The 21,152-nt window shown below is 44.8% G+C and overlaps 2 protein-coding genes across 42 annotated transcripts in view; both read left to right on the top strand.

Moving 5' to 3' along the window:
- The first annotated feature begins 384 nt into the window (after positions 1 to 384).
- si:dkey-174i8.1 (arylsulfatase I) lies at positions 385 to 11,010 on the top strand. 7 transcript variants are annotated; one of them, XM_047342467.1, is made up of 8 exons: positions 393 to 525; positions 603 to 693; positions 806 to 983; positions 1,850 to 2,013; positions 6,384 to 6,435; positions 6,636 to 7,170; positions 7,728 to 8,060; positions 8,155 to 11,010. In XM_047342467.1, exons 6-8 carry the CDS (start codon positions 6,857 to 6,859, stop codon positions 9,236 to 9,238), a joined length of 1,731 nt encoding a protein of 576 aa, XP_047198423.1. In that variant the 5' UTR covers positions 393 to 525; positions 603 to 693; positions 806 to 983; positions 1,850 to 2,013; positions 6,384 to 6,435; positions 6,636 to 6,856; the 3' UTR covers positions 9,239 to 11,010. The 7 variants fall into 7 exon arrangements, with proteins under 7 accessions (XP_047198427.1, XP_035029461.2, XP_047198423.1 ...); XM_047342471.1 differs by lacking the exon at positions 603 to 693 and having other exon boundaries at positions 385 to 525; positions 806 to 860; XM_035173570.2 differs by lacking the exon at positions 603 to 693 and having other exon boundaries at positions 385 to 525.
- Positions 11,011 to 13,762: 2,752 nt separating this feature from the next.
- The window catches only part of camk2g2 (calcium/calmodulin-dependent protein kinase (CaM kinase) II gamma 2), a 53,686-nt gene continuing 46,296 nt past the window's right edge, over positions 13,763 to 21,152 (top strand). For 5 of the 35 annotated variants that reach the window (XM_035173566.2, XM_035173557.2, XM_035173567.2 and 2 more), the window contains exons 1-2: positions 17,048 to 17,281; positions 18,301 to 18,395. In XM_035173566.2, the coding sequence (XP_035029457.1) occupies positions 17,217 to 17,281; positions 18,301 to 18,395 (160 nt within the window). In that variant the 5' untranslated portion in view covers positions 17,048 to 17,216. Of the gene's footprint in view, positions 17,282 to 18,300; positions 18,396 to 21,152 lie in introns of all 35 variants that reach the window. The other 30 variants (XM_047342208.1, XM_047342207.1, XM_047342210.1 and 27 more) reach the window with 15 other exon arrangements.

The following is a 21,152-nucleotide window of genomic DNA, read 5'->3' as shown; positions in this document are numbered from 1 at the left end:
CCTCATCACTACTCACTCAAGTACGTCACCAGTGGATGAGCTGATGCCTTAACTCTTTTGCACTTCTATTTCTATTCTATTATTTGTATCTGTATTTAGTCTTAAGCTGCTGTAATACCTAGATTTCCCCCCCATGGCGATCAATAAAGAATAATCTTATGTTTGACTGAAATATTTTAGGATATGAAAAAAAATAGTCTGCATTTAATAGTCATCAAATAAATTCACAGTGGAGTCTAACGTCCTCCTCTGAAAACCCAGAACCCCGGTGCTGTCCCTGCTGTGACCTGTGACTGTGAGCAGTTGATTTCTAGAAACCCTGCACAAACAAAAAATAAATGTGTGATTCTGTATTGCAGAGCTGTTCAGCTGCAGCGCCTCACGGTGCCCTGTGCTGTCACTGACTGTTTACCTGTCAGACCGAGCACTACAGAGAGCTCCTGCAGGAGGTAGGAGTCAGGGCGAGGTCTGCTCCGTCACTCTGCCCGGGACAGGAGCTGGCTGTCGTTCAAGAAAAGCAAAAAGGTCAAAATCCATATGCAGCAGCCCTGATGGAACACCTTGTGTTTTATTCCATATATGCTTTGTATTGTTCTGTGCAGCTTGTTGCTTTAACCGAGGAAATAGAGGAAGCTGGGTATTTTTTCCTGCGGACATGGGAGAACTGTTAAGTGAGGCTCCAGCTCCGTCCCGGTCCGTCCCTCTCATGTTCCCCCTCGTAGGTCGTTTGTATTTTCTCTTCCACTCTCTCATAGTGTGTCTAATTTTCACCGTCTCTCTCTCTCTTTTTCTCTCATTTTTTCAGTTTAATGGCGTCTCTGTTGGCCAGCTCACCTTCCCAGGAAGACTTTGACGGACAGGTTAGTTGAGGAGCAGCAGGCACAGATCCAGTGCCAGCATGGCCGACGCTGCCAAACAAACCAGCCGCTGCCAGCCCTGGTCAGATGAGGTGAAGATGAGGCTGAGATCCGAAGAAACATGATGTAAACTGAGCCTTTAGTTTAACGCTGCACAAAGTGAACTGTGCAAGTGTTTAATAAAAGTAGACACAGAACATTTGTGTCATTTATGTTGAGAAGGAATATTTTGATCCTGTGCAAAGAGGCAGCAATCAGTAAATTCAATTTACATTCAAACCCATACGACTACTTCTAAATGCAGTATAACCTGTGCAAGTTAAAGAAATAGTAGTTAATTTTCCACTGAGAGAACATATCGTACTCCACATCAGACAGTTCCCCTTCGGGAAAAATATTTCATTTGACCCCTGAGAGTCTCACATTTTAAAAATGTCAAGTTAAAAAGGTTGTTTTTTTCCCATCAAAGGAGGAAGAATCCTGACATTTGGCAAGATATATATTTTAAAGTCCAGGTTTTTCTCTCTCTAAGGTCCTTAATTTGCAGGATTTCTTTTGGGAATTACAAACATATATAAATCAGACTTTTGTTTAGACTTGTATATAAACACAGTTGCTTGTGCCGTCCAGTTCACCTCATGGGTTTTAACTGTTTTAAACCCCATGACCCTTGGGTCTTACTTTTATGGTTAAAGTTGTCAATGTCACATTTTTATATGGTTGCTAAAAATATGAAAATAAAGGAAGTAAACTAAATGGTAAATACAAAAAGCAATAAAATGCTAAACTTTATATAATATGAAAATTAGAATAGTTATTTGAACTACATGTGTAATTGATGTTTTTGGATGTAGCTACATATTTATTAAGATCCATGGTGACTGTGTAAAGTGTGTTTGTAATTCTATTTGTCTTTAAGTTGATCTAGATCTGATCAATCTCCTCCTTCAGTTTTGAATCTAAATGCTCCTAATGTTCCTTCATGGTGACAGACTCTTGTTCCGTGACACCGGTTTGATTCCCGCTTGTACGATGGACTCCTGACCCCAGTTGGTGACAGACGGTGCTGCAGATCTCTCAGGGAGACGAGTCCTGTGTCATCTTCCTCGTGACATCGTGCCAGGTGGCCCCTCACGACCTCGGTGTGCTGTCACCAGTGAGTCACACACACACACACACACACACACACACACACACACACACACACACACACACACACACACACACACCTACAAACTCACACCAAACACTGGTGCAGAATGTCTGGCTGAAACTAATGAAGCTGTGATTGGTCAAAACCAGACTGATAGTTCCCTTCACGGAGCTGCTTTTTTCTTATCTATGTTTTTAAATGTCAAAGCCTGATCCTTCCTCATCCAATCGATACCAACCAACTAAATATGTCCGAATATATTTCTCCTGATTCACATAATTCTCTGACAAATGATTGAAAATGTTGAAAAACTTGCACTGTAAAAGAAAGTTGAAAAATAAATCCTGGATCTACTCCTCCTAATAATTAAATAAAAAACAGTTAACAGGTTTTGTAGCCTGCTCTTTTTCACACTGCTGTTTGTGACCTTCATGGGCGTACTGGTTTGTCATTATTATTTAGGGGAAGATTTTCCTCCTCTTGTGTTGGATGTACACACTGTGCACCATCTTTGTTAATTACTCTGGAAAAACTATACTCTTTGTTACTTATTAGTTCTCTGAAACAATAGAAGTTTTTTTTTTTACTAATTTGACAGGTTTCCCTTCTTTAAAGTTAATAAGAAAGGAAAATGCATCTGAATGATCCCGAAAACTTTATACAACCTCCTCCTGACGCCCACTGCACCGCTCGTTCTCTTCTTTCTGGATTTACTGCCCATGTCTTCCTCTCTGTTGCTCATTTGAACCAGTAACCGTTGTACTTGTGGGCCTCCAGGGCAACATTGAGTTTATTCCCCTATTTATATCATCCTTGCTATCGATCTGCCTGCATGACTCCTTTAATCCTCACGGTGGCACTCTTCACTGACCGATCCAACACACAGACACAGATTGAGCTTGTGTAATCCCTTTCATTTTTCATGAGTCAAAGCCAGCACTCACTCTCCTCAGGGGACGCGGGTCTGATAGGACAGAGCAGGGCCAAGGAGGTACGGTGCAGCGGAGGAGGATGACGAAGAGGAAAAGTTTATCCGAAAGTTTGTGAATTTGACATGAAGGCACCAGCATCCTCAGCGTGGGCGGTTTGTTTGGTGTGATGAGACTGACCCCCACACACAACACACACCCCACACACCCCCAGCCTCGTCCTGTCAATCCATCGGTGAGTGAGGTGAGGAGAAAAGGGAAGGGGATTGAGTTTCTGCCGTCTGGAAGATGATCCATCAAGTATTTGAGGAGCAGCAGAGGCTCTTCAGGTGTGTGTGTGTGTGTGTGTGTGTGTGTGTGTGTGTGTGTGTGTGTGTGTGTGTGTTGTGTGTGTGTGTGTGTGTGTGTGTGTGTGTGTGTGTGTACAGAACGTAGTCTCAGGTTATCATAACTAATTGAAATCGTCGAGTCAAATTAACTTAGAATTAACAAGAATAAATATTTATGAAGCTGGATTCTAATGGGGACTTGAATGTGTGACCTTGTCTTCTGTTTGGTGACACACACACACACACACACACACAACACACACACACACACACACACACACACTCACACACAATGTACTGTGCCATCAATACGTCTGTGCATATGTTGCACTGTTTCTAATACAAAAAAATTCTCACATGTGGACCTTTAAGTATAAAAATAGACATTAAAGTTGCAGGATTAGCTTGAAAGTCATTTTCAGACACAGTTTTCTCTCTCTCTCTCTGTCACACACACACACACACACACACACACACACACACACACACACACGCACATTTCAACTCTAGCTCAACAGACTGGCTCCAGATCGAGTGAGTCACTTATTCGTTGTCATGAATAAATCACACCGACTGCTACTCTCTTCTACTCTGCACCACTGCCTTTTCACACCCGCACGTATGCACACGCACACACACACACACACAAATCATTGTACAAATACACACTAGGCTGTAAAGTTGCATTCTTTGCCCGACACAGACCGGTTTCGCTTGTGTTGCACTTCCAGGGTTTACCATTTGTTGGTCACAGCGTTTACAACATGTTACAAAAAGCAGCGCCCTTTTGAAATGAAACTCTGAAAATCTTTTTTACCTTTTGTTTTTTAAAAAGCTTTAATAAGTGTGGGCCTTTAACGTGCACCTCTGCAGACAACAGAGTGTGTCAGTCCTCCCAGACCTAAGTCCCTGGAGACCTGCTTCATTTCCTGCAGTCTCACCTGAACCACAGGGGACACAGCTGTTGTCCCCAACTGTTCCAATCATCCCCAATTAACTCATCTTCAGTCAGGAATTTGTCCCCAAAGGTAATTTAGACAGAGAGGGAAGTTATTACGCACACACACACACACACACTCATAGGCATTCATACTCCACTAACACCACCTCTGTCCTTCAGCACTTGCTAGATCTGAATGCAGCAGCCTCTATCACGGTAATTAGTTTCCCCTGTTGTCAACAGTCATTATCTGGTTTGGAACAATTAATGGGAAGAAAGTAATTTCGCCCAGAACACCAGGGAATCACCTTGCGTTGGGCGTCAGCAGCAAGGTTAACCAAGATACAGTCAGAGATGACAACCTGTTGCCTGTGATTGGCCGGGTTGTGTGTCACTTAAGCTGCTGTCAGACATCCACTGAAGTCCAGAGATTCTCCGCATGTTCTCCGAAGGATTGAGGTGCATGTGTGAACGCAAGTGTTTGAGCGAGAGGCAGCCTCCGGATTATCTGTGGATTTTCTCAGCCTGGCCCCCTATAGTGTAAAGTCTGCATAGAATCCATAGAATCCAGTGTGAGAACACAGCGGGGGTCTGATTCGATTTTGGTGGTCAAAGGTCAAAGGTCAAATGTCATGGTCTAACACATCGTACGTGACATCTCAAGTCTAACTTTAGAGAATGACTTTTTGACCAGTTGTCTGTCAAGATGAACTGATTGGTGAAACTGTAAAATCTGTAAAATCTTCAGCCAGTTGAGAAAAGACCACAATCCATCTCTCTCTCTCTCTCTCTCTCTCTCTCTCTCTCTCTCTCTCTCTCTCTCTCTCTCTCTCTCTCTCTCAAGAAGACATTTGTCACTTTCCATTTTTAAAGCCTCCCTCCCCCCCTCCCTCCCTCCCTCCCTCCTCCTCCTCCTCTCAGCAGTAAAACGGAGTTCATGTCTCTCTGCGTTTCCCTGAGGCAAACTGATGGCTACACCCAGACAAAGTGACTGCTCCTTTTATGCCACTTTGTTTATGTTGTACTTCCTCATCTCAGACAGGGAGGCTCTCGTTTTCTCGTGTGCACTTAATTCCGTCTCACTCTCTTTTTCCTTCGTCTTTCTGCTCTATCTCTTTTTCTCACATATCCCCATTTCCCCACAATTTCCATTTGTTTCATCTGATCCACTTGAATCCCCCCCACTTTGTTACCCTCATTCTTGCCTCATCTTGGTCGTTTCCACCTCACAGATCTCAATCTCTCCATGCTTCTCTCTTACTGTGGCCAAAAAGCCGGGGAAATTTCCCACAGGGCGAGGCAACATGAGTTTCCTTCTACGATGTAGGAAATGGACTTGTATCTGAGGCATTGATTTTTCCTCAGCATGATGGGAAGGAGATGGCTCTGAGGTGGAGGCTAAGAGCCGCGCGGTCGATACACATTCTCATCACGACACCGGATGTTGCTCCGATGTCGGATTGGTTTCGGTGCCCCGGCTCGGGCGGTAATTGTCAATCGGGTGGCTCTATTAACTGAGCTGCATCAAGCAGCAAGAGAGGGACGACAGGGATTATTAGATTTTCATTAGGGATTTACTGTATATTTTGAATCATGCAGTTTACGGGAAATCTCGGCAGAATATCAACTTTAGCGCTCAGGACAGTCATAAAGCAGTAATATGATCGTATTTATACAAATTGCTTTATTATAACTGATTATTCATGGTTGCTTCTTGTAAGTCAGAAAAACATATTTCTGCACCGTCTATAGTGTTTTTTATTACAGCATTTGCATGCACTGCAATGCAACAAGTGATGCAGCTGGTTATTCTTGTGTTTGACATCTATTTGCTGTGAAAAGAGTCTTTTCATCTTGATTTTAACTCCACATTTTGCTGCAGGTCAGAGGTGACCCTTGGTGTGGAAAGATATTCTTTCAATATTTGGGTTGAATCAGACATTTAGAGGCCCTGACACAACTGTCGTGTTGGGTTTGTGTTTGGGTTAAAACAAATATATTAATTAATAAACCTGAAATGTGTAGATTTTGTAATATTTCAACAGAGCCAGGTTATCTGTTTGCTATTTTCCAGTCTTCTAGCTTCATATATAACGTTCAGACTTCAAATGTCACAAGAGTTAGACATTAAGGTGTGTGTGTGTGTGTGTGTGTGTGTATTTACTGTATTTACAGTAACCCTGGTCTTGCCAACCATCGTACAAGGCGCCTGGAAGTATGTAGCAAGGTACTGCAAAGAGGGGAGTCTCTCTCTCTCACACACACACACACCCACACACACACACACACACACACACACACACACACACACACACACACACACACACACACACACACACACACACACACACACACACACACAAACACACCTCTGTACCAAGATCTTTTCCATCTCAGACAGAGCAGTTTTTTCTCCACCTATCACAGCAGCTGGCATCGGCTCATCTCACAAAACCAATAATAAGCCCCAGAAAAAGAAGGCATTTCAAACTGAAGGGACAGCTAAGACTTTTGGACGTGCTCCTCGGACACAGAGCTCTGCCCATTTGTCTGCAGGGGTGATCCGGCTCGAGATTAATCGACCGCCGACTAAGCTGAACAGAAAATACAGACGAAATCAGACTAAAGTAGATATTTGCTTCAGAGCGATGCCAGAAATGAGAAGAGGGATGTTCTCAGTGCTTTTCCTGGTCGTTAGTTTGACCTTACGCTGTGGCCTTGTCTGCCGGGGCGAAGCGTTGCCTCCAAATGAAGGTGTCGGCACGGAAGAGGTGGAAGCGTCCAGGCCTCCTCACCTTATCTTCATCATGGTGGACGACCAGGGTTACGCAGACATCGGCTACCACGGCTCAGACATCCACACGCCTGTGCTGGACCAGCTGGCTGCAGACGGGGTCAAACTGGAAAATTATTACGTCCAGCCGATCTGCTCGCCATCTCGCAGTCAACTAATGACGGGACGGTGAGTTTTTTCTCAAACTTTTTCAGTTTCTGATTAGATAGGATTTTTTGTCTTTAGGTTGCAATACGTACAAGGCCAGAAAAGAAACAAATGATATTGTTATCAAGATCAGTCACCAGATTATGTGTTTTATTGAATTACTGGAATTTCTCAGAGAATGATAAATGGATCTTGATTTAGAAAATCACCCATTTTTAGGGGTCTGATATTTATGAGTCAATATATTTATGTCCAATTTGGTGCAGATCCAGATAAGAAATGTAGATCTAGTGAATTTAAATGTGGTTTCATAAGGGGACAGGGCCTAGGTGAAGGAATAACTGACCAACATATACATATATATTTATTCAGTGCAGATTAAAGAGTTTTCTGGTGTATACTACAAAAAGTTAAATTAGTTCACAGACATTTTAGCTTTATGATGAATAACAGTGTGCGATTGTGTCCAATATTTCCTAAACCCTGTGTGAAATCTCTCATTGTTGTGTCATCGTATTGATCTTACCAAGCTTCCTTCACATCTTCTCCTCACACTCTCCCTCTCTCGCCCTCCCCAGCTACCAGATTCACACCGGACTCCAGCATTCAATCATTCGCCCACGTCAGCCTCTCTGCCTGCCCCCGGACGCTCCCACCCTCCCGGAGCGTCTGGTCGAGGCCGGATACGCCACGCACATGGTGGGTAAATGGCACCTGGGCTTCTGCAGGTCAGGCTGCCTGCCCACGGGACGCGGGTTTCAGAGTTTCCTGGGCACGCTGACCGGCAGCGGAGACCACTTCTCTTACCGGAGCTGTGACGGGGCGGAGGCTTGTGGGTTCGACCTGCATGACGGAGACCGGCCCGCCTGGGAGATGACGGGCAACTACTCCACTCTGCTTTACACAGAGAGGTGAGGCACGGTCCTTTAAATGTAATTAGATTCATATATGAGACACACTTGAGACTCTTTTAAAAACTTTCCAACGTTCCCTCCGTCCAACCAGAGTGAAGCAGATACTGAGGAGCCACGACCCGCATAAACCCCTCTTCCTCTATCTGTCCCTTCAGGCCCCCCATACACCCTTACAGGTACCAGATCATTTTCTGCATCAGTATGATTCCCAGGGCAATCGGCTCAGGCGTCACTACGCAGCCATGCTGAGCTGTCTGGATGACGGGGTTGGACAAGTGGTTCAGCAACTGAAGACGAGTGGCCTCTATGAAAACTCAGTATTGATCTACTCCTCTGATAATGGAGGGCAGCCGCTCTCTGGAGGGAGCAACTGGCCGCTGAGAGGAGGCAAAGGGACTTACTGGGAAGGCGGCATCAGGGCAGTGGGCTTCGTCCATAGTCCCCTCCTGAAGAGGAAGGGTGTGGTGAGCAGAGCGCTGATGCACGTTTCTGACTGGTATCCCACATTACTGGGGCTGGCAGGGGCCCAGCACTCCCACCTTGACCTCGACGGTCACGACGTATGGGGCAGTATCAGCGAGGGCCTTCCCTCTCCTCGCACCGAAATCCTCTTCAACATTGACCCAGTCTCCAGGAAGCCCGGAGAGCCATATGACAAAGCACTGGTACTCAACGGGTTTGGGATCTGGGACACGGCCGTGAGGGCTGCGATAAGGGCTGGGGACTGGAAACTATTGACAGGAAATGTGGGCGACGGGGACTGGATACCACCACAGGCTCTTCCCGTCGGTCCAGAGCGGTGGCAGAGGCTCGAGAAGCGGCGTAACAAGCTGGGGAAGTCAGTTTGGCTGTTTAACGTCTCCTCTGACCCCTACGAGAGGACGGACCTGGCAGAGGCTCGTCCAGAGGTGGTGAAACATCTGATGACCAGGTTGGCGGAGTACAACCAGACAGCTGTGACGGCCATGAATCCTCCTGATGATCCTATGGCGGACCCCGAGCTCCATGGAGGGGTATGGGGCCCCTGGCTGGGCCTGGAGGGAGAGCGAGGGGACAGCGAGGAGGAGGATGGCAGGAAAGAAAAGATGATGAAGATTAAACACTGCAAGTTATGCAAATTAAAAGCCCTCTTCAAAAAGGTGGGATCACGTCTACACAGGACCACCCTGTTCTAAATATCTAATTAATCGGACTGAGAGGTGTTGACGAGGCTGTATTAAGTGTTAAGACCTGTTATGAATGACTGTACTCTCAAAGGTGGAGGGGTGAGATGCAATGTATCATTTAAAATGGGGCTGATGTGCACAAAGTGTGAAGATGTCTTGTTATGCACATTAAAAGCGACAGAAGTAGTTAAAAAAATACCTTCCTACTTCCTGAATATAAACTCACCTCTGGACTTAAAGCCGTGAATGAAGTTCTTGTCGTATTTTGATATTTGTGGGTCGGAGGTTTCAGACACGAGAGTGAAAGTAAAAAACGAGATGGAGTCAAACTCAAATACCGAAGAGCAGACATCAAGGCAGGTCAGACAGACATGAGCGACTCGTGATCAGAAGCTGAAGGTCGGCAGATAAACAGGCGAGCTGATAGGCAGAGCATTCAGAGGCGTGCGGCTCGCTGAGCAAGCTGACTCACTCACTGTCCTGCGGCCAAACGGCAGCAGGGTGACTTTGGGCTGTCGCTGGCCTGCATAGGGAGCTGTGTGTGTGTGTGTCATTGTGCATGTATGCCTATGTGTTCATGAATAGTTTGATTAATACAAATACAGATAGAATGCGTGCAAGTGGAAATGAGGCCCGGAGAGATGGTGAGATGAAGAAAGGGACGGAGGACGACCTCGCTGTCTCTCCTGTCCCGATCAGCCAGGAGGACCCTGATGACACAGAGACACCCAGGGCGGTTGTTTTTGTCAAATGTCACCTTGTGCTTCTTAGGGTTTACACACATCCACTCCTCTGCCCACGACACACAATGTCCAGTCCCTGCAGCAAACGCTCTGCAGCTGACACCATCATTCTTCCCTGGCCTTTTTAAAACGATATTTAACTCATATTCTGTGTCTTAAAATCCTGAGAATCTGATGCAAATGATCTAGACAAAATAATACATGTAAAAAAAACACTCCATAGCATCTGTTTTACAGTTCCACCATTTTCTATTTTCAAGATGATTCTCAGAAATATCTACTTAATTTGGTACTTCTATGTGATTAATTCAGATTAATTATTGGTGTAGTACTTATTTCAGGTCGTCTGAACATGCAAAAATGGGGAATTTGCAACAGGCAAATTATTCATAAATGGTCATTAAAATGGACAAAATGTTTCTTGTACGAAAATGTCTATATTCCCTAGAGTAACTGGTGAACTACGGAGGAAATGATTCAGAAATGACTGACCTTTAAAATACACTACTCTATCTATAATAACAATGTAAGGATACAAAGATTTCCTGGATGTGGTTACTGCCATCTTGTGCTTTTAACGTAATTAGGAGCCAGAGTGTGACCTACATTGCAGCCAGCATCCATCGTTATATACAGACTGTGATCTGCATGCATGCATTATGTAGATGTGGAAAAAGCCCAAACATGTTTTAAGACAAGATTGGATTTGCGAGCTTTGATATTTAAAACTGTTCGGGGGGGCGTAGTTGAGCCATTTCCTCCATGTCTGTGTGCATGACCCATAAAATATATCACTTTCTTTACCAGATCAGACGTGTGTGCAAAGTTTTCAAGCATCTTCAAGCTCGTAAATAATGTGTGAAAGGATGGAGAAAAAATTTAAAACCCTTACAAACACAATAAGGTGCTTTCACCTCTCGTTGCTCGGGCCCTAATTACAGGTGTGTGACAGGATGCACTCCTCCACCTCTCCACCCTCTACTCCTCCACAAACACACACTACATCCTCAACAATGAACACTGGCAAGGAACCTAAACCACGAGATGCACTAGTGCAGTAGTGAGGATGTGTTTCTTCGGGATAGATCCCCGGGACACCACAGTTTAGGCTAATGCCGTCTGATTGGATGTGATGGATCTGCTGGTGAGGCTGCTGCTGTGCTGCTGACGTAGCTTTGACAGAAGAGAATCGGGGGTGATGCTCGGTCTCGTTCAGCATGTTCAGGACGCAGCTGCAGCACAGTTGGGTGAGGAGGTCCTCACTCCTGGATGTGAGCATCAGCAGTAAGCACGCACGCACACACACACGCACGCACGCACGCGCGCGCACGCACACACACACACACACACGCGCACACACACACACACACACACAGTAGCAACAGAACTGTAGATTTCTCCCCAGTGGCCTGATAATGAATATTCAACTGTATCTCTTCCTCCTTTTCTTACCCCTCTGGTCAACTCTCACATTTGCCTCCTCCTCCTCCTCCTCCTCCTCCTCTTCCTCTTCCTCCCTCTCTGTCGTCCTCCCTCCATTTGTCCCTCAGCTCTTTGCTCATTCCCTCTGCAAACCACCCCCTCTCTCTCCCTCCCTCATCTCTCTCGTCTCTCTCTCTCTCTCTCTCTTGTTTTGTTCTTCATCCTACTCACTTGTTTTGGCTCATTTGAACACAGAGTTAGAAGTATTAGCTGTGTTTCGCTCAGAGCTCTGTGGCGTATGGTTAAATAAGAAGCGTGGAGGAGGGAGGAGAGAGTTCCCCCGGGGGGACTGCATGCATGGGACATGTCTGAGGCGCCTTTAGATCAGATTTAGTGAAGAATGTGTCAGTGCAACTACCTAACACATGTCGAATAGTTAACTTAAGGATATAATGAAGGTTTAAAAGATAAGGCTGTAGATTTGCTTCATTATTTAGTTAACAAATCCCATTTAAATACTATTACGTACGGTCATAGGGGACAATGTCCTGCATCCCTGTTCAGTTCAAACAATGAAATGTTTATCCGAAGCTAAAATGTGCAAATACGGTGGCAACTCGAAGGATAAGCAAAATAGCAGATGAAAGGACGGATGACTGACACGATTATGAGGCTTCAACAATCCAAATGAGTTTGATCCATGAATATTCATCAAAATTAAGACCTAAAAAAGGTCCTTTGTTTGTTGTTGTTTGTCGGCTGCAGCTCGGTGAGGAAACACAAAAGCCATTTCATAAACACTCGAGCAATTTCTGTGACCTCCATCTTTATGGGAAATACTAGAAATCAAACCACTGGAGGGTTTCTACTCTCAATGAATATCCATCTGCACTGAGTCCACGGCTGATATGGCATCACTCCAAGGAGCAATGAAGCACTGGTGTGTGTGTGTGTGTGTGTGTGTGTGTGTGTGTGTGTGTGTGTGTGTGTGTGTGTGTGTGTGTGTGTGTGTGTGTGTAGACTCCATGATGAGATGTGATGAGACTGCTTCTGGGTCACAGTAGCGACGCTGCTCAGAGACCCTCACAGTCCCGTACATGTGAGAAACTGTTGAAGACAATGGTTTGATGCCCACACATCTGATTCCCAGTACACTGTCATGGCCCGCAGAAATAAGGCACCGTCAGCTTACATAAATCACGGAGGAGGTGTCACACAAACACACACACACACATACACACAGGAACACACAGTGGTATCCAGTATGTGGGTGGGAGCTGTCATATCCACTGTTGGATAATCACTTGAAGGTGAGGCTAACTTCAGATCTTCACATTCCTTGGTGAAGTTGTGACGTTGAATGGAGATGCAGTTTTTAAATATAACTTTATTTTCTTATCCCGCACATATGGCTGTAACTGTTCCACACTGAAAGTAGAAACGCAGCCGCTTCTCGAGGCTCAGCGAGACAGAGCGGGATCAATGACCCGACTGGGACACATTCACTTAAGGCTCCTGTATCGTAAATCGCAGCCCATTAAGTATTGAAACAGCCCTGATGTGCTGTTAAATGCTTACAAGGGGAAATGTGATGATTTAATAATTGACAATGAAAGAGAATAGACCCGCTCTAATGTACTGTAGTGTGATAACAGACGGTTCCCAAGGAAACTGTTAAAGGTTAAAACAGGCAAAAAGATTAACTGAATGACAATCAATGGGCTGCAGATAGGAAGGTTTGACCCCGGGATGTCGCTAAGGAAAGACTGGACACACACACACACACACACACACACACACACACACACACACACACACACACACACACACACACACACACACACACACACACACACACACACACACACACACACGTCAAAAAACATGAAAAGTCTTATGACGTTACTGTTCAGCGTGAGGGAGGATAGGAAGATACGCGGCGCAGCCATGAGCCAAGTTGAAAACATTCTTGTTGAGTGAGTCACCCCCTCACGCTGCTGTTACTGTATCATCGCTGCAAGCGGCTTCAGCTCTTAGAGCATGTTGCGCATTGAAAGATACTTTACATCCACCATTACTGACAAAGTACACTTCACAAAAGTGAAAATACTCATTATGCAGAAAAGCTCCGTTCAGAGTGTGAATGTACGGAAGCCTGGAGGTGCCTCTTCTCTGTACCTCTCATGTCTTGAATCACTGACTAACATGCAGGTCCAACAAATTAATAAAATGGCCATGATTCCTAGGACGTCGTTATCAACCAAGGATATCATTTTACCATAGACTATTATTAATAAATATTTAAAAAATGAAAATACAACCAAATATATAGAACTTGAATTAAGAAAATGTAACATAACATAAAATGAAACTGCAAAATGTTAACATCAAGAACAGAAACACAAGCTTTTGTTAGACATGCAGATTTTTCGAGACGGACTAAAATAACCTCCCGACTTGAAATGATCTTTAGGGAAGAGTGGGTGAAAATAAAGGAATAGAAAGTCTCTGGCTACAAAAAGTGAGAGGAGAGCAACAAGCCACTCAAGATCTTTTCTAAGGGTGATAATGAATACTAACTTAAACTTATGTTAACTTAAGTAAAAGGAAGTACTTGCTTTTATACATACTTAAAGTATTCAAAGTAAGTATGTATGTGTGTGTGTGACAGGGGCCTTATGGCCGAGTCCTGGACTGAATCCATTTCAGTTTCTCCTTCAGAACTGATTTTCTCTCAGAAGGCAGCGTCAAACATCACTTGATCAATTAGCCTCTCATGATGGATTATTTTTAAGAATATAAGAAATTGTGTCGCACAAAGAAAAGTACAGTGACAGGAACATGTACTTTGTTATATCCACCCCCCCCGCTCCTGACTGTCCTCACCTGTCCTCCTGTTGAGTTTTCTGACGACTACCAGTCACCTGACAATGAGCCACCTTCTTCTACAGCTGTTCTCAGTTCAGTTAGTAGATCCATACTATAAATAGAAAGCGGCTCACCCTCATTCATTTCACTATACAACGATTCTCTTCCTGCCATTTGTCTGTTCAAGTTTGTAACCCTGCCACCATTCTCAATAAACTGCCCTTGAAACATTTCCTTTCTTTCTGGTCCTACTTCCTGAAAGATGACAGAAAGGTCAATTAACAATTTTCCTTGGAAAGAAATAGGAAATTGAATCCCAGATTAATGTTCCTCTCTGTGTGTTAAATCATACGGTGTATTAGTGCAGCTCGGTAGGTTCAGCATGTGTAAACGCAGCCATGTGCATCGCCTCTCTCCTCCCTTCCTCCTCCGCCTCGCCTCTGAACTGTGAGTGAATATCTGGAGCAGTGTTTAGAGAGCTTTGCTGGCGATTAATGAGTGTTTGCGATGAGCACAGGAGCAGTGCAACCAGTTTCTGCCTTAATTACAGGGAGCCGCGCTGATATGAAAGCCTAATTAGCGAGGGTGCAGAGGTACCGTCCTATTAATTGCTGAATTGCTGTGTTTTCTCCGGCGACGAGCCTGTCAGATGAGTCCTGGGCTGCGTGCACAATGGCAGGTTTGACGGGTGGGTGGTAACAGTGGAGCACAGAGCTGCAGATTCCAGCCTCTCAGGCCTGTGACCCTGAAGCAGCAGCCACTTGTAAACCTTTGACACAACTTGCAGATGCACACGAGTTCTCAGCAATGTCACCAGAGAGAGGTTTTACTCTGTAATTTGTCATTATAATTGGGTTTATTTTATCTGATATATAATTTTTTGCATTAATATATTTTGGAAGCATCCTAAGATTTCTCATACCAACCATTCAGAGAGAAGGTAAAGATACGTAAAAGATCAGTCAGGTGTATAAAAACATTTAGCTTGACCATGACGATGATGATGATTGTAGTATTCCTGAAGAAGCTTTGCTAGTATCAATGTATACATGAGTAGCAAATAAATAAATATATTCTAAATAAATTGTTCAATATGTGAAAATTATATATAAGAAATATACAGAATTGTTTTTGCTATAACAGGAGTTATTATGGAAGTTATTCATATCAGTGGGGTTCTGTTTAATAAGAAGATTTTTATGATTATTTTTGCCAGATCTTTTATATTTTAATTTACATCTAAATAGTGAATCTTGTTTCCCGATGTTACAGTTTGAGGATGTCTCCTGTTTGGGAGGCTCAGTGTATAATGGCGTTTTAAAACCCGAAGCAGGATTGTGGCCATGCAGCTCAGTGCTTTGTGCCAATATTGAAATATTGCGGCATCACAGCCTCACTCCATGAGATGGGCCATCGAGGATGTTGCTCCTGTCAGCTGATCGGGAGTCAGCCTCGTGCTTTCACAGATAAACTGGAGAGATGGTGAAACTGAACCTGGATCTGCAGCTCAGCGCCACAGATCTCGCGTGGTTTTCATCCCTCCTCTACCTCCACTGGCACCGAGGAGAAGGAAGAAGGAGGTCTCACTCTGCCATTATTTCTGGCTTGACAAAACATGGCTGCAGAACAATTTACTGCCTGTGTTATGAATCTATGAACTTCAGCGTGAGCAATGTTGGCATTTGCCAAACAGGAAGGGCTTCAGAATGTAGTGTACACATTGGATTTTAAATTGCATGATGGGAATTGTAGGATCCAGTGATTTTTGGACTGAAGGTAATCATCCTTCATGTGGTTTGTTCAAGTGCTCAGAAGCTTAATCCATTGAGGGCCCCTTTAAAAGAGTTTTCATAATAAAAGACATTCTGTAAATGTAACTGATCACATTAACGAATGCTTTCAACGTAGCCTTCGTTATCGTGATTATAGTTACACACGTGTTTACCCACCTTTTCATGTCAAAATGGCTCTAGTGATATGGAGTCAATCAGGGACTTGTGAGGTCTTTGGCAGGTCAATAATCCAACCTTAGTTATTAGACTTACTAGTTATTAGAGTATATTTTTCTGATAAGACTTTAGGATGAAGGACTTTTACTTGTAACAGGTTATTTTCAAAATATCTTTTCCGCCCCTGCCAGTTTTAATCGTAGACTGTAAGTAAAGATGGATCACAAGTCTCCACTTACTCCAACTCCGTGTATCAACAGAAGCGAAAGGTAAAGTGTTTACTGTTTATTAACACTTCTGCCATTAAATGTGTCGCACACACAGTCCTGTCTAATTAGTGTCTGTGGACTTAATACTACGGTTTAACTGGTTATGCTAACAATGGCTTGCTGGCTAACGTAATTGCACATTGTTCCTGCGCAACTGGAACGCGAACCAACTCGGGTTATTTGAGTGTGACGTCATTCCAAGGGCCGAGCTCGAGGTGTAATGGAACACGGCGTCCGATCCTTCCATGATTGGTCACAGGAGACGCACGAATTATGACCCGCGTCGCAACCAACCACCAGGGGGCGATCAAGACGCTTTAGCTACGTGTCACGTCGTCCATCTTCGTATCGCCTTCCTTTACTCTTTACTGTTTACTTTGTACTTTTTCTGATTATACTCAACTTTTACTTACGTATGAATTGCAACGAGGGACTTTAAGTTGTAAGAGCGGATTTTCTAAACACTGTCAGTTTAAACCAACATTAATTTAAACAAAAAAACGCATGGTGACACATCCTCTCAATAGACGATCTTTGTTACTACAGCTCCCCCCCCTCTCTCTCCTCCCACTCCCTGCTCCTCTCTCTCTCTCTCTCTCCTTCTCCCTATCCCTCTCTCTCTCTCTTCACGCGCACTCCTCCCTTCCACACACGGTAAAAAAAGGAAAAACCCTGCGCGAGGCGGCCACCGGAGCGCGAGGTGTATTCGTGCCCGTGCCCGCTGTCTCCAGTCAACATGGCCACAATTGTAACCTGCACCCGGTTCACTGACGAATATCAGCTGTTCGAGGAACTCGGAAAGTAAGCGACCCACACACGCACGCACGCTGCTTGGGCTCTTGTTGCATTCACTGTGTATGTATATATATATAGATGTGTGTGTGGGTGTGTGTGCACGTTTTTCCTCCTCTGCCGCTGCCATTGTGCGGGTTTCACTCCAGCGCTGACAGGGCAGCGGAGGGTCCGGGAGAGAAGCCCCCCCCCCGGGGCAGCTGCTCTGCAGGCGGGTCCGTGGCAGCAGCAGCTCCGCTCCTGGACACATTGCGTCCACCAGGTGGGAAACGGCCGCTTCCCGCTGAGCAGCGTGTTACCTGCAGGCGTCGAGAGGTCGCTCTGCGTTTCCCTGCTGGTGGTGGTGGTGGCACCTCCGAGCTCCACCATGCAGCTCGGCCGTGCACGTGTGTGCGTGCACACTGCAGGGCTGCTGTATATGTCAAGCCAATTAGAAAAAGAGAGACGAAGACAGGGCTGCTGCTGCTGCAAACAACGCTGTGGTTGCCCCCTTATTTATTTATTTCTTCCTGCCGATGCGCAGTGAATTCATGAGAGGAGCCATTCCAGTGGTGATCCTCTCTTTAACATCTAATCCCTGCCAGAGCCGCTCAAGCACCAACCGTGCAGATGCGTTCAGAGGAGGCGTGTGCACATCCCAAGCGAGGGCCAGGCTGAGCAAACCCAGCTAAATGTCAGTTCTTCTTTTCACACCTTCATTCCTCTGCAGCCTCGCTCACCCCCCCCTGTGAGCTAATGACAGGCTCCCTCTTCACAATGAAGCCCTCTCTCCCTCGCCTGACACGCACTAGTAGCCACGACCCCTTCTCACATCTCCCACACAGAATATCAGACTGTTTGAATTATGCATGTGTCTTCCTCTGCCCCTCTCTTTAGGTGTATGTGTGTGTGATTCGTGCCCTTAGCGTGTGACCGGTGCAGCCGTGCACTCTGTGATGCACAAATGATGTGATGCCGACTTTTTCTTGTGTCTGAAGTGGTCTCACGGATGTTGTGTTGTTTGTCTTGTTGATTTCTTTCCGCTCCAGGGGCGCCTTCTCGATCGTGCGTCGATGCATCAAGAAGTCCACCGGCCAGGAGTATGCTGCGAAGATTATCAACACGAAAAAGCTCTCAGCCCGAGGTGAGTGCAGCGGGGTGTCCCGACGTGCTGCTCGGCCTTAGAGGCGAGGAGTCACTGAGAAGCTGAAAGCTGACATTAGTGCAGGCCGCTGTCCACACTGCTCAGTCCGATTATTTCCTTAAGAGCAGCGAGCCTCTGTCCCGTCAGGGGAGATTCCTGAAGAGCTGGAGGGCCGAGGTTTAAAGTCGCACAGTGAGGTTCTGTGGAGAGCTCCATCAGAACCATCTTTCGGTTTGTTGTTGTTCCTGTTGGTCTCTTGCAAAGGACGGTATGTGCAAGTGTTCCAGCAGTTTGCAGGACGACATATTTCAGGTTTATGACGTCTTATTTTTAATAGTATTGGTTATGATAACACACCCACAAAGTTTATTACTGATAAAATGCTCCACACATGTATTTCCTTCATTAGATGTTCAATTCAGTTTTGTTTGTATAGCACCAAATCACAACATGAATTATCTCAAGGTACCTTAATATATAATATCATAGAAACTCAGCAATATCCACTAGGAGCAAAAACATTTCTCTTTTAACGAGGAGAAACGTGTATGTGCAGGTTAATTTGACCCTCGCTCTTTGCACATGTATGTAATGGTCCATTCTTTGTCTCATCTTGTCTTGGTGCGCGTGTGTGCGTGTTTGTGCGTGTCTGTGTGTGTTGCAGACTGTGCGTTTGTCCATGTCTGTCAGACAAGGCCACAGAAGGTTGAGCGATGCAGGGAGCTGCAGATCAGGGCCAGTTCTGGACTGATTGCGCTGCTCTTTTCCCAGGGGAGGCAGGCTGAATCCCCCCGCCTTCCTGTCTCTCTCAAACACACCCAACCCTCCTTATCATTTTCATTCCTTTTGATGCTTTTTGTTCCCGTCTCCTGTCCCCTCCCTCACATCTTTTTAGACAAAAGATTGATTTAAGGAAAGGGCTTTAAAACCCTTTTCTCACTGTGTTGGCAGTGGTCCGGAGCCAGTAACCCGGCAACAGCAGGGGTGAAACTCTTCATCCCAGAGACTGTCTGGCAGCGAGGCTGCTTTGTGTGTGTGTGAGAATCGTGGTGACAATATTCACAAACACACACACACATATGTGACTGCTCTTTTCTTACTTATAGCACCTATAAGTAACACACTTTCTCACCTATTTAACGGTTCTCACACTTATGACACAATATGCGCACAAGGCTTGTCTGTATACTGTTACAGAGATTAATTGTTTACATCTGTAAAAAAGCTCAGACAAGTCAAGATGGACAAACTATTAGATTTGGAGAAGAAAACAATGGCGAGCATTCATCACTGTTTGGTTCAGCTTGCAGCAAACTGAGTTTCTGTCGTTGAGCATGTGCAAATGTTTTCTTAGTTAACTCAGTTAATGTCTTTATTGCATTTGAGTCACATAGTATAAAATAACATCATTAAGCTGCCCATCACAGTCTCCTCAGCTCTAATTCAGCCCAGTATCTGACCAGCAGGGCAGCAGTGATGGATTAATGTAGATTTTTACACCTTTTTAATTAATTGGGGCATTTTCAGATGATGTGATGGAGACAGAGAGACACAGGAAGGGCAGGGGGCATTATTACAGCATGCTAGCAGCTGGAGGAGCAGTATCTTGTTCTTGGGAACTCTAAGTTATGTGCGTGTATGTATGTATATATATATATATGTATGTATGTATGTATGTATATATATGTAAGTGTGTGAGTGTGTGTGCAGGGAACAGGGGATTAAGCTGTGTTTTCTGGCTCGGGGGAGGGCACATTGGCTCGTGGTGAGGTCAGCGATTATGACTGGGTCGCATGGCGTCTCATACGTACGCACAGTTGCTCAGACGGATACACACACACACCCCCCCACACACACACACACACGTGGTCTGTCACTTCGACTGACGTGTGAACTTACACATACAAACAGAAAAAAGTACACAGACAGTGACAATGAAGAGAGAGTGAAACAACAACAACTCAACAAGTGTAGTTGCTGGAGTATTGGCACGTGTGTTAAATTACAGATTGCAACAAGGGTATTCAAAGGTTCACCTCCACATTACAGCCTGACTGCTGAGTATTTTCAAGGGGCTGACGCAGATACCAACATGAAGGAGTCAAATATTTCAAATTTCTGATAACGATACATGAGCCGATACGTATTTATCAATTATTCCTTATATGTGAATACAAAAATATGTAATTGAGGCTTGATATTTTACATTACTATGAATATAATTAGAAGAAAACACTAATACAATCCAATGTATACAACTAGAATACAAATACAACCACTGAATATCCAGCGTCTGAGGTTGTGTAAGTTTTCCTTCATTCCAAAACCGACACTGAGCTGCGAATACTGTATTTCAGACGATAAGCGGTGGCGAGTGCAGCATCAGTTAACAGAAGTAGATAAAGATAATTATTGTAGCCTGAGGCATCAGCAACTACCTGATAAAAAAAATCGTGGGAAGCAGAAGTTCAGAGGGGAAGTGTGCCCATGAGCTGATGTTGCTTTTACTTGAGTGTAGAAGGGCTCCCACAAGCTTCTGTGTACGCTGATGTTCAGGGGAGATAGGGCCGTCTGCTCTCTGTGCTTTTTGTCATTAGCCGTGACCTCTGTGCATCTCCAGCAGACGCTTGAATCAATCATCCATTTTCAGCACCAGAAGTTGGGGGGTAAGCATTTTACAAAGATACAATAAAGCTAAGATTAGAAGATATTTCCATATCTCTTTTCTGACAGAGGGTTCAGTGCAGGAGCTCGTCT

This window comes from Hippoglossus stenolepis, chromosome 12, assembly GCF_022539355.2.
Source record: "Hippoglossus stenolepis isolate QCI-W04-F060 chromosome 12, HSTE1.2, whole genome shotgun sequence".
In the NCBI taxonomy this organism is placed as follows: domain Eukaryota; kingdom Metazoa; phylum Chordata; class Actinopteri; order Pleuronectiformes; family Pleuronectidae; genus Hippoglossus; species Hippoglossus stenolepis.
This window is presented reverse-complemented; position numbering and strand designations above follow the sequence as displayed.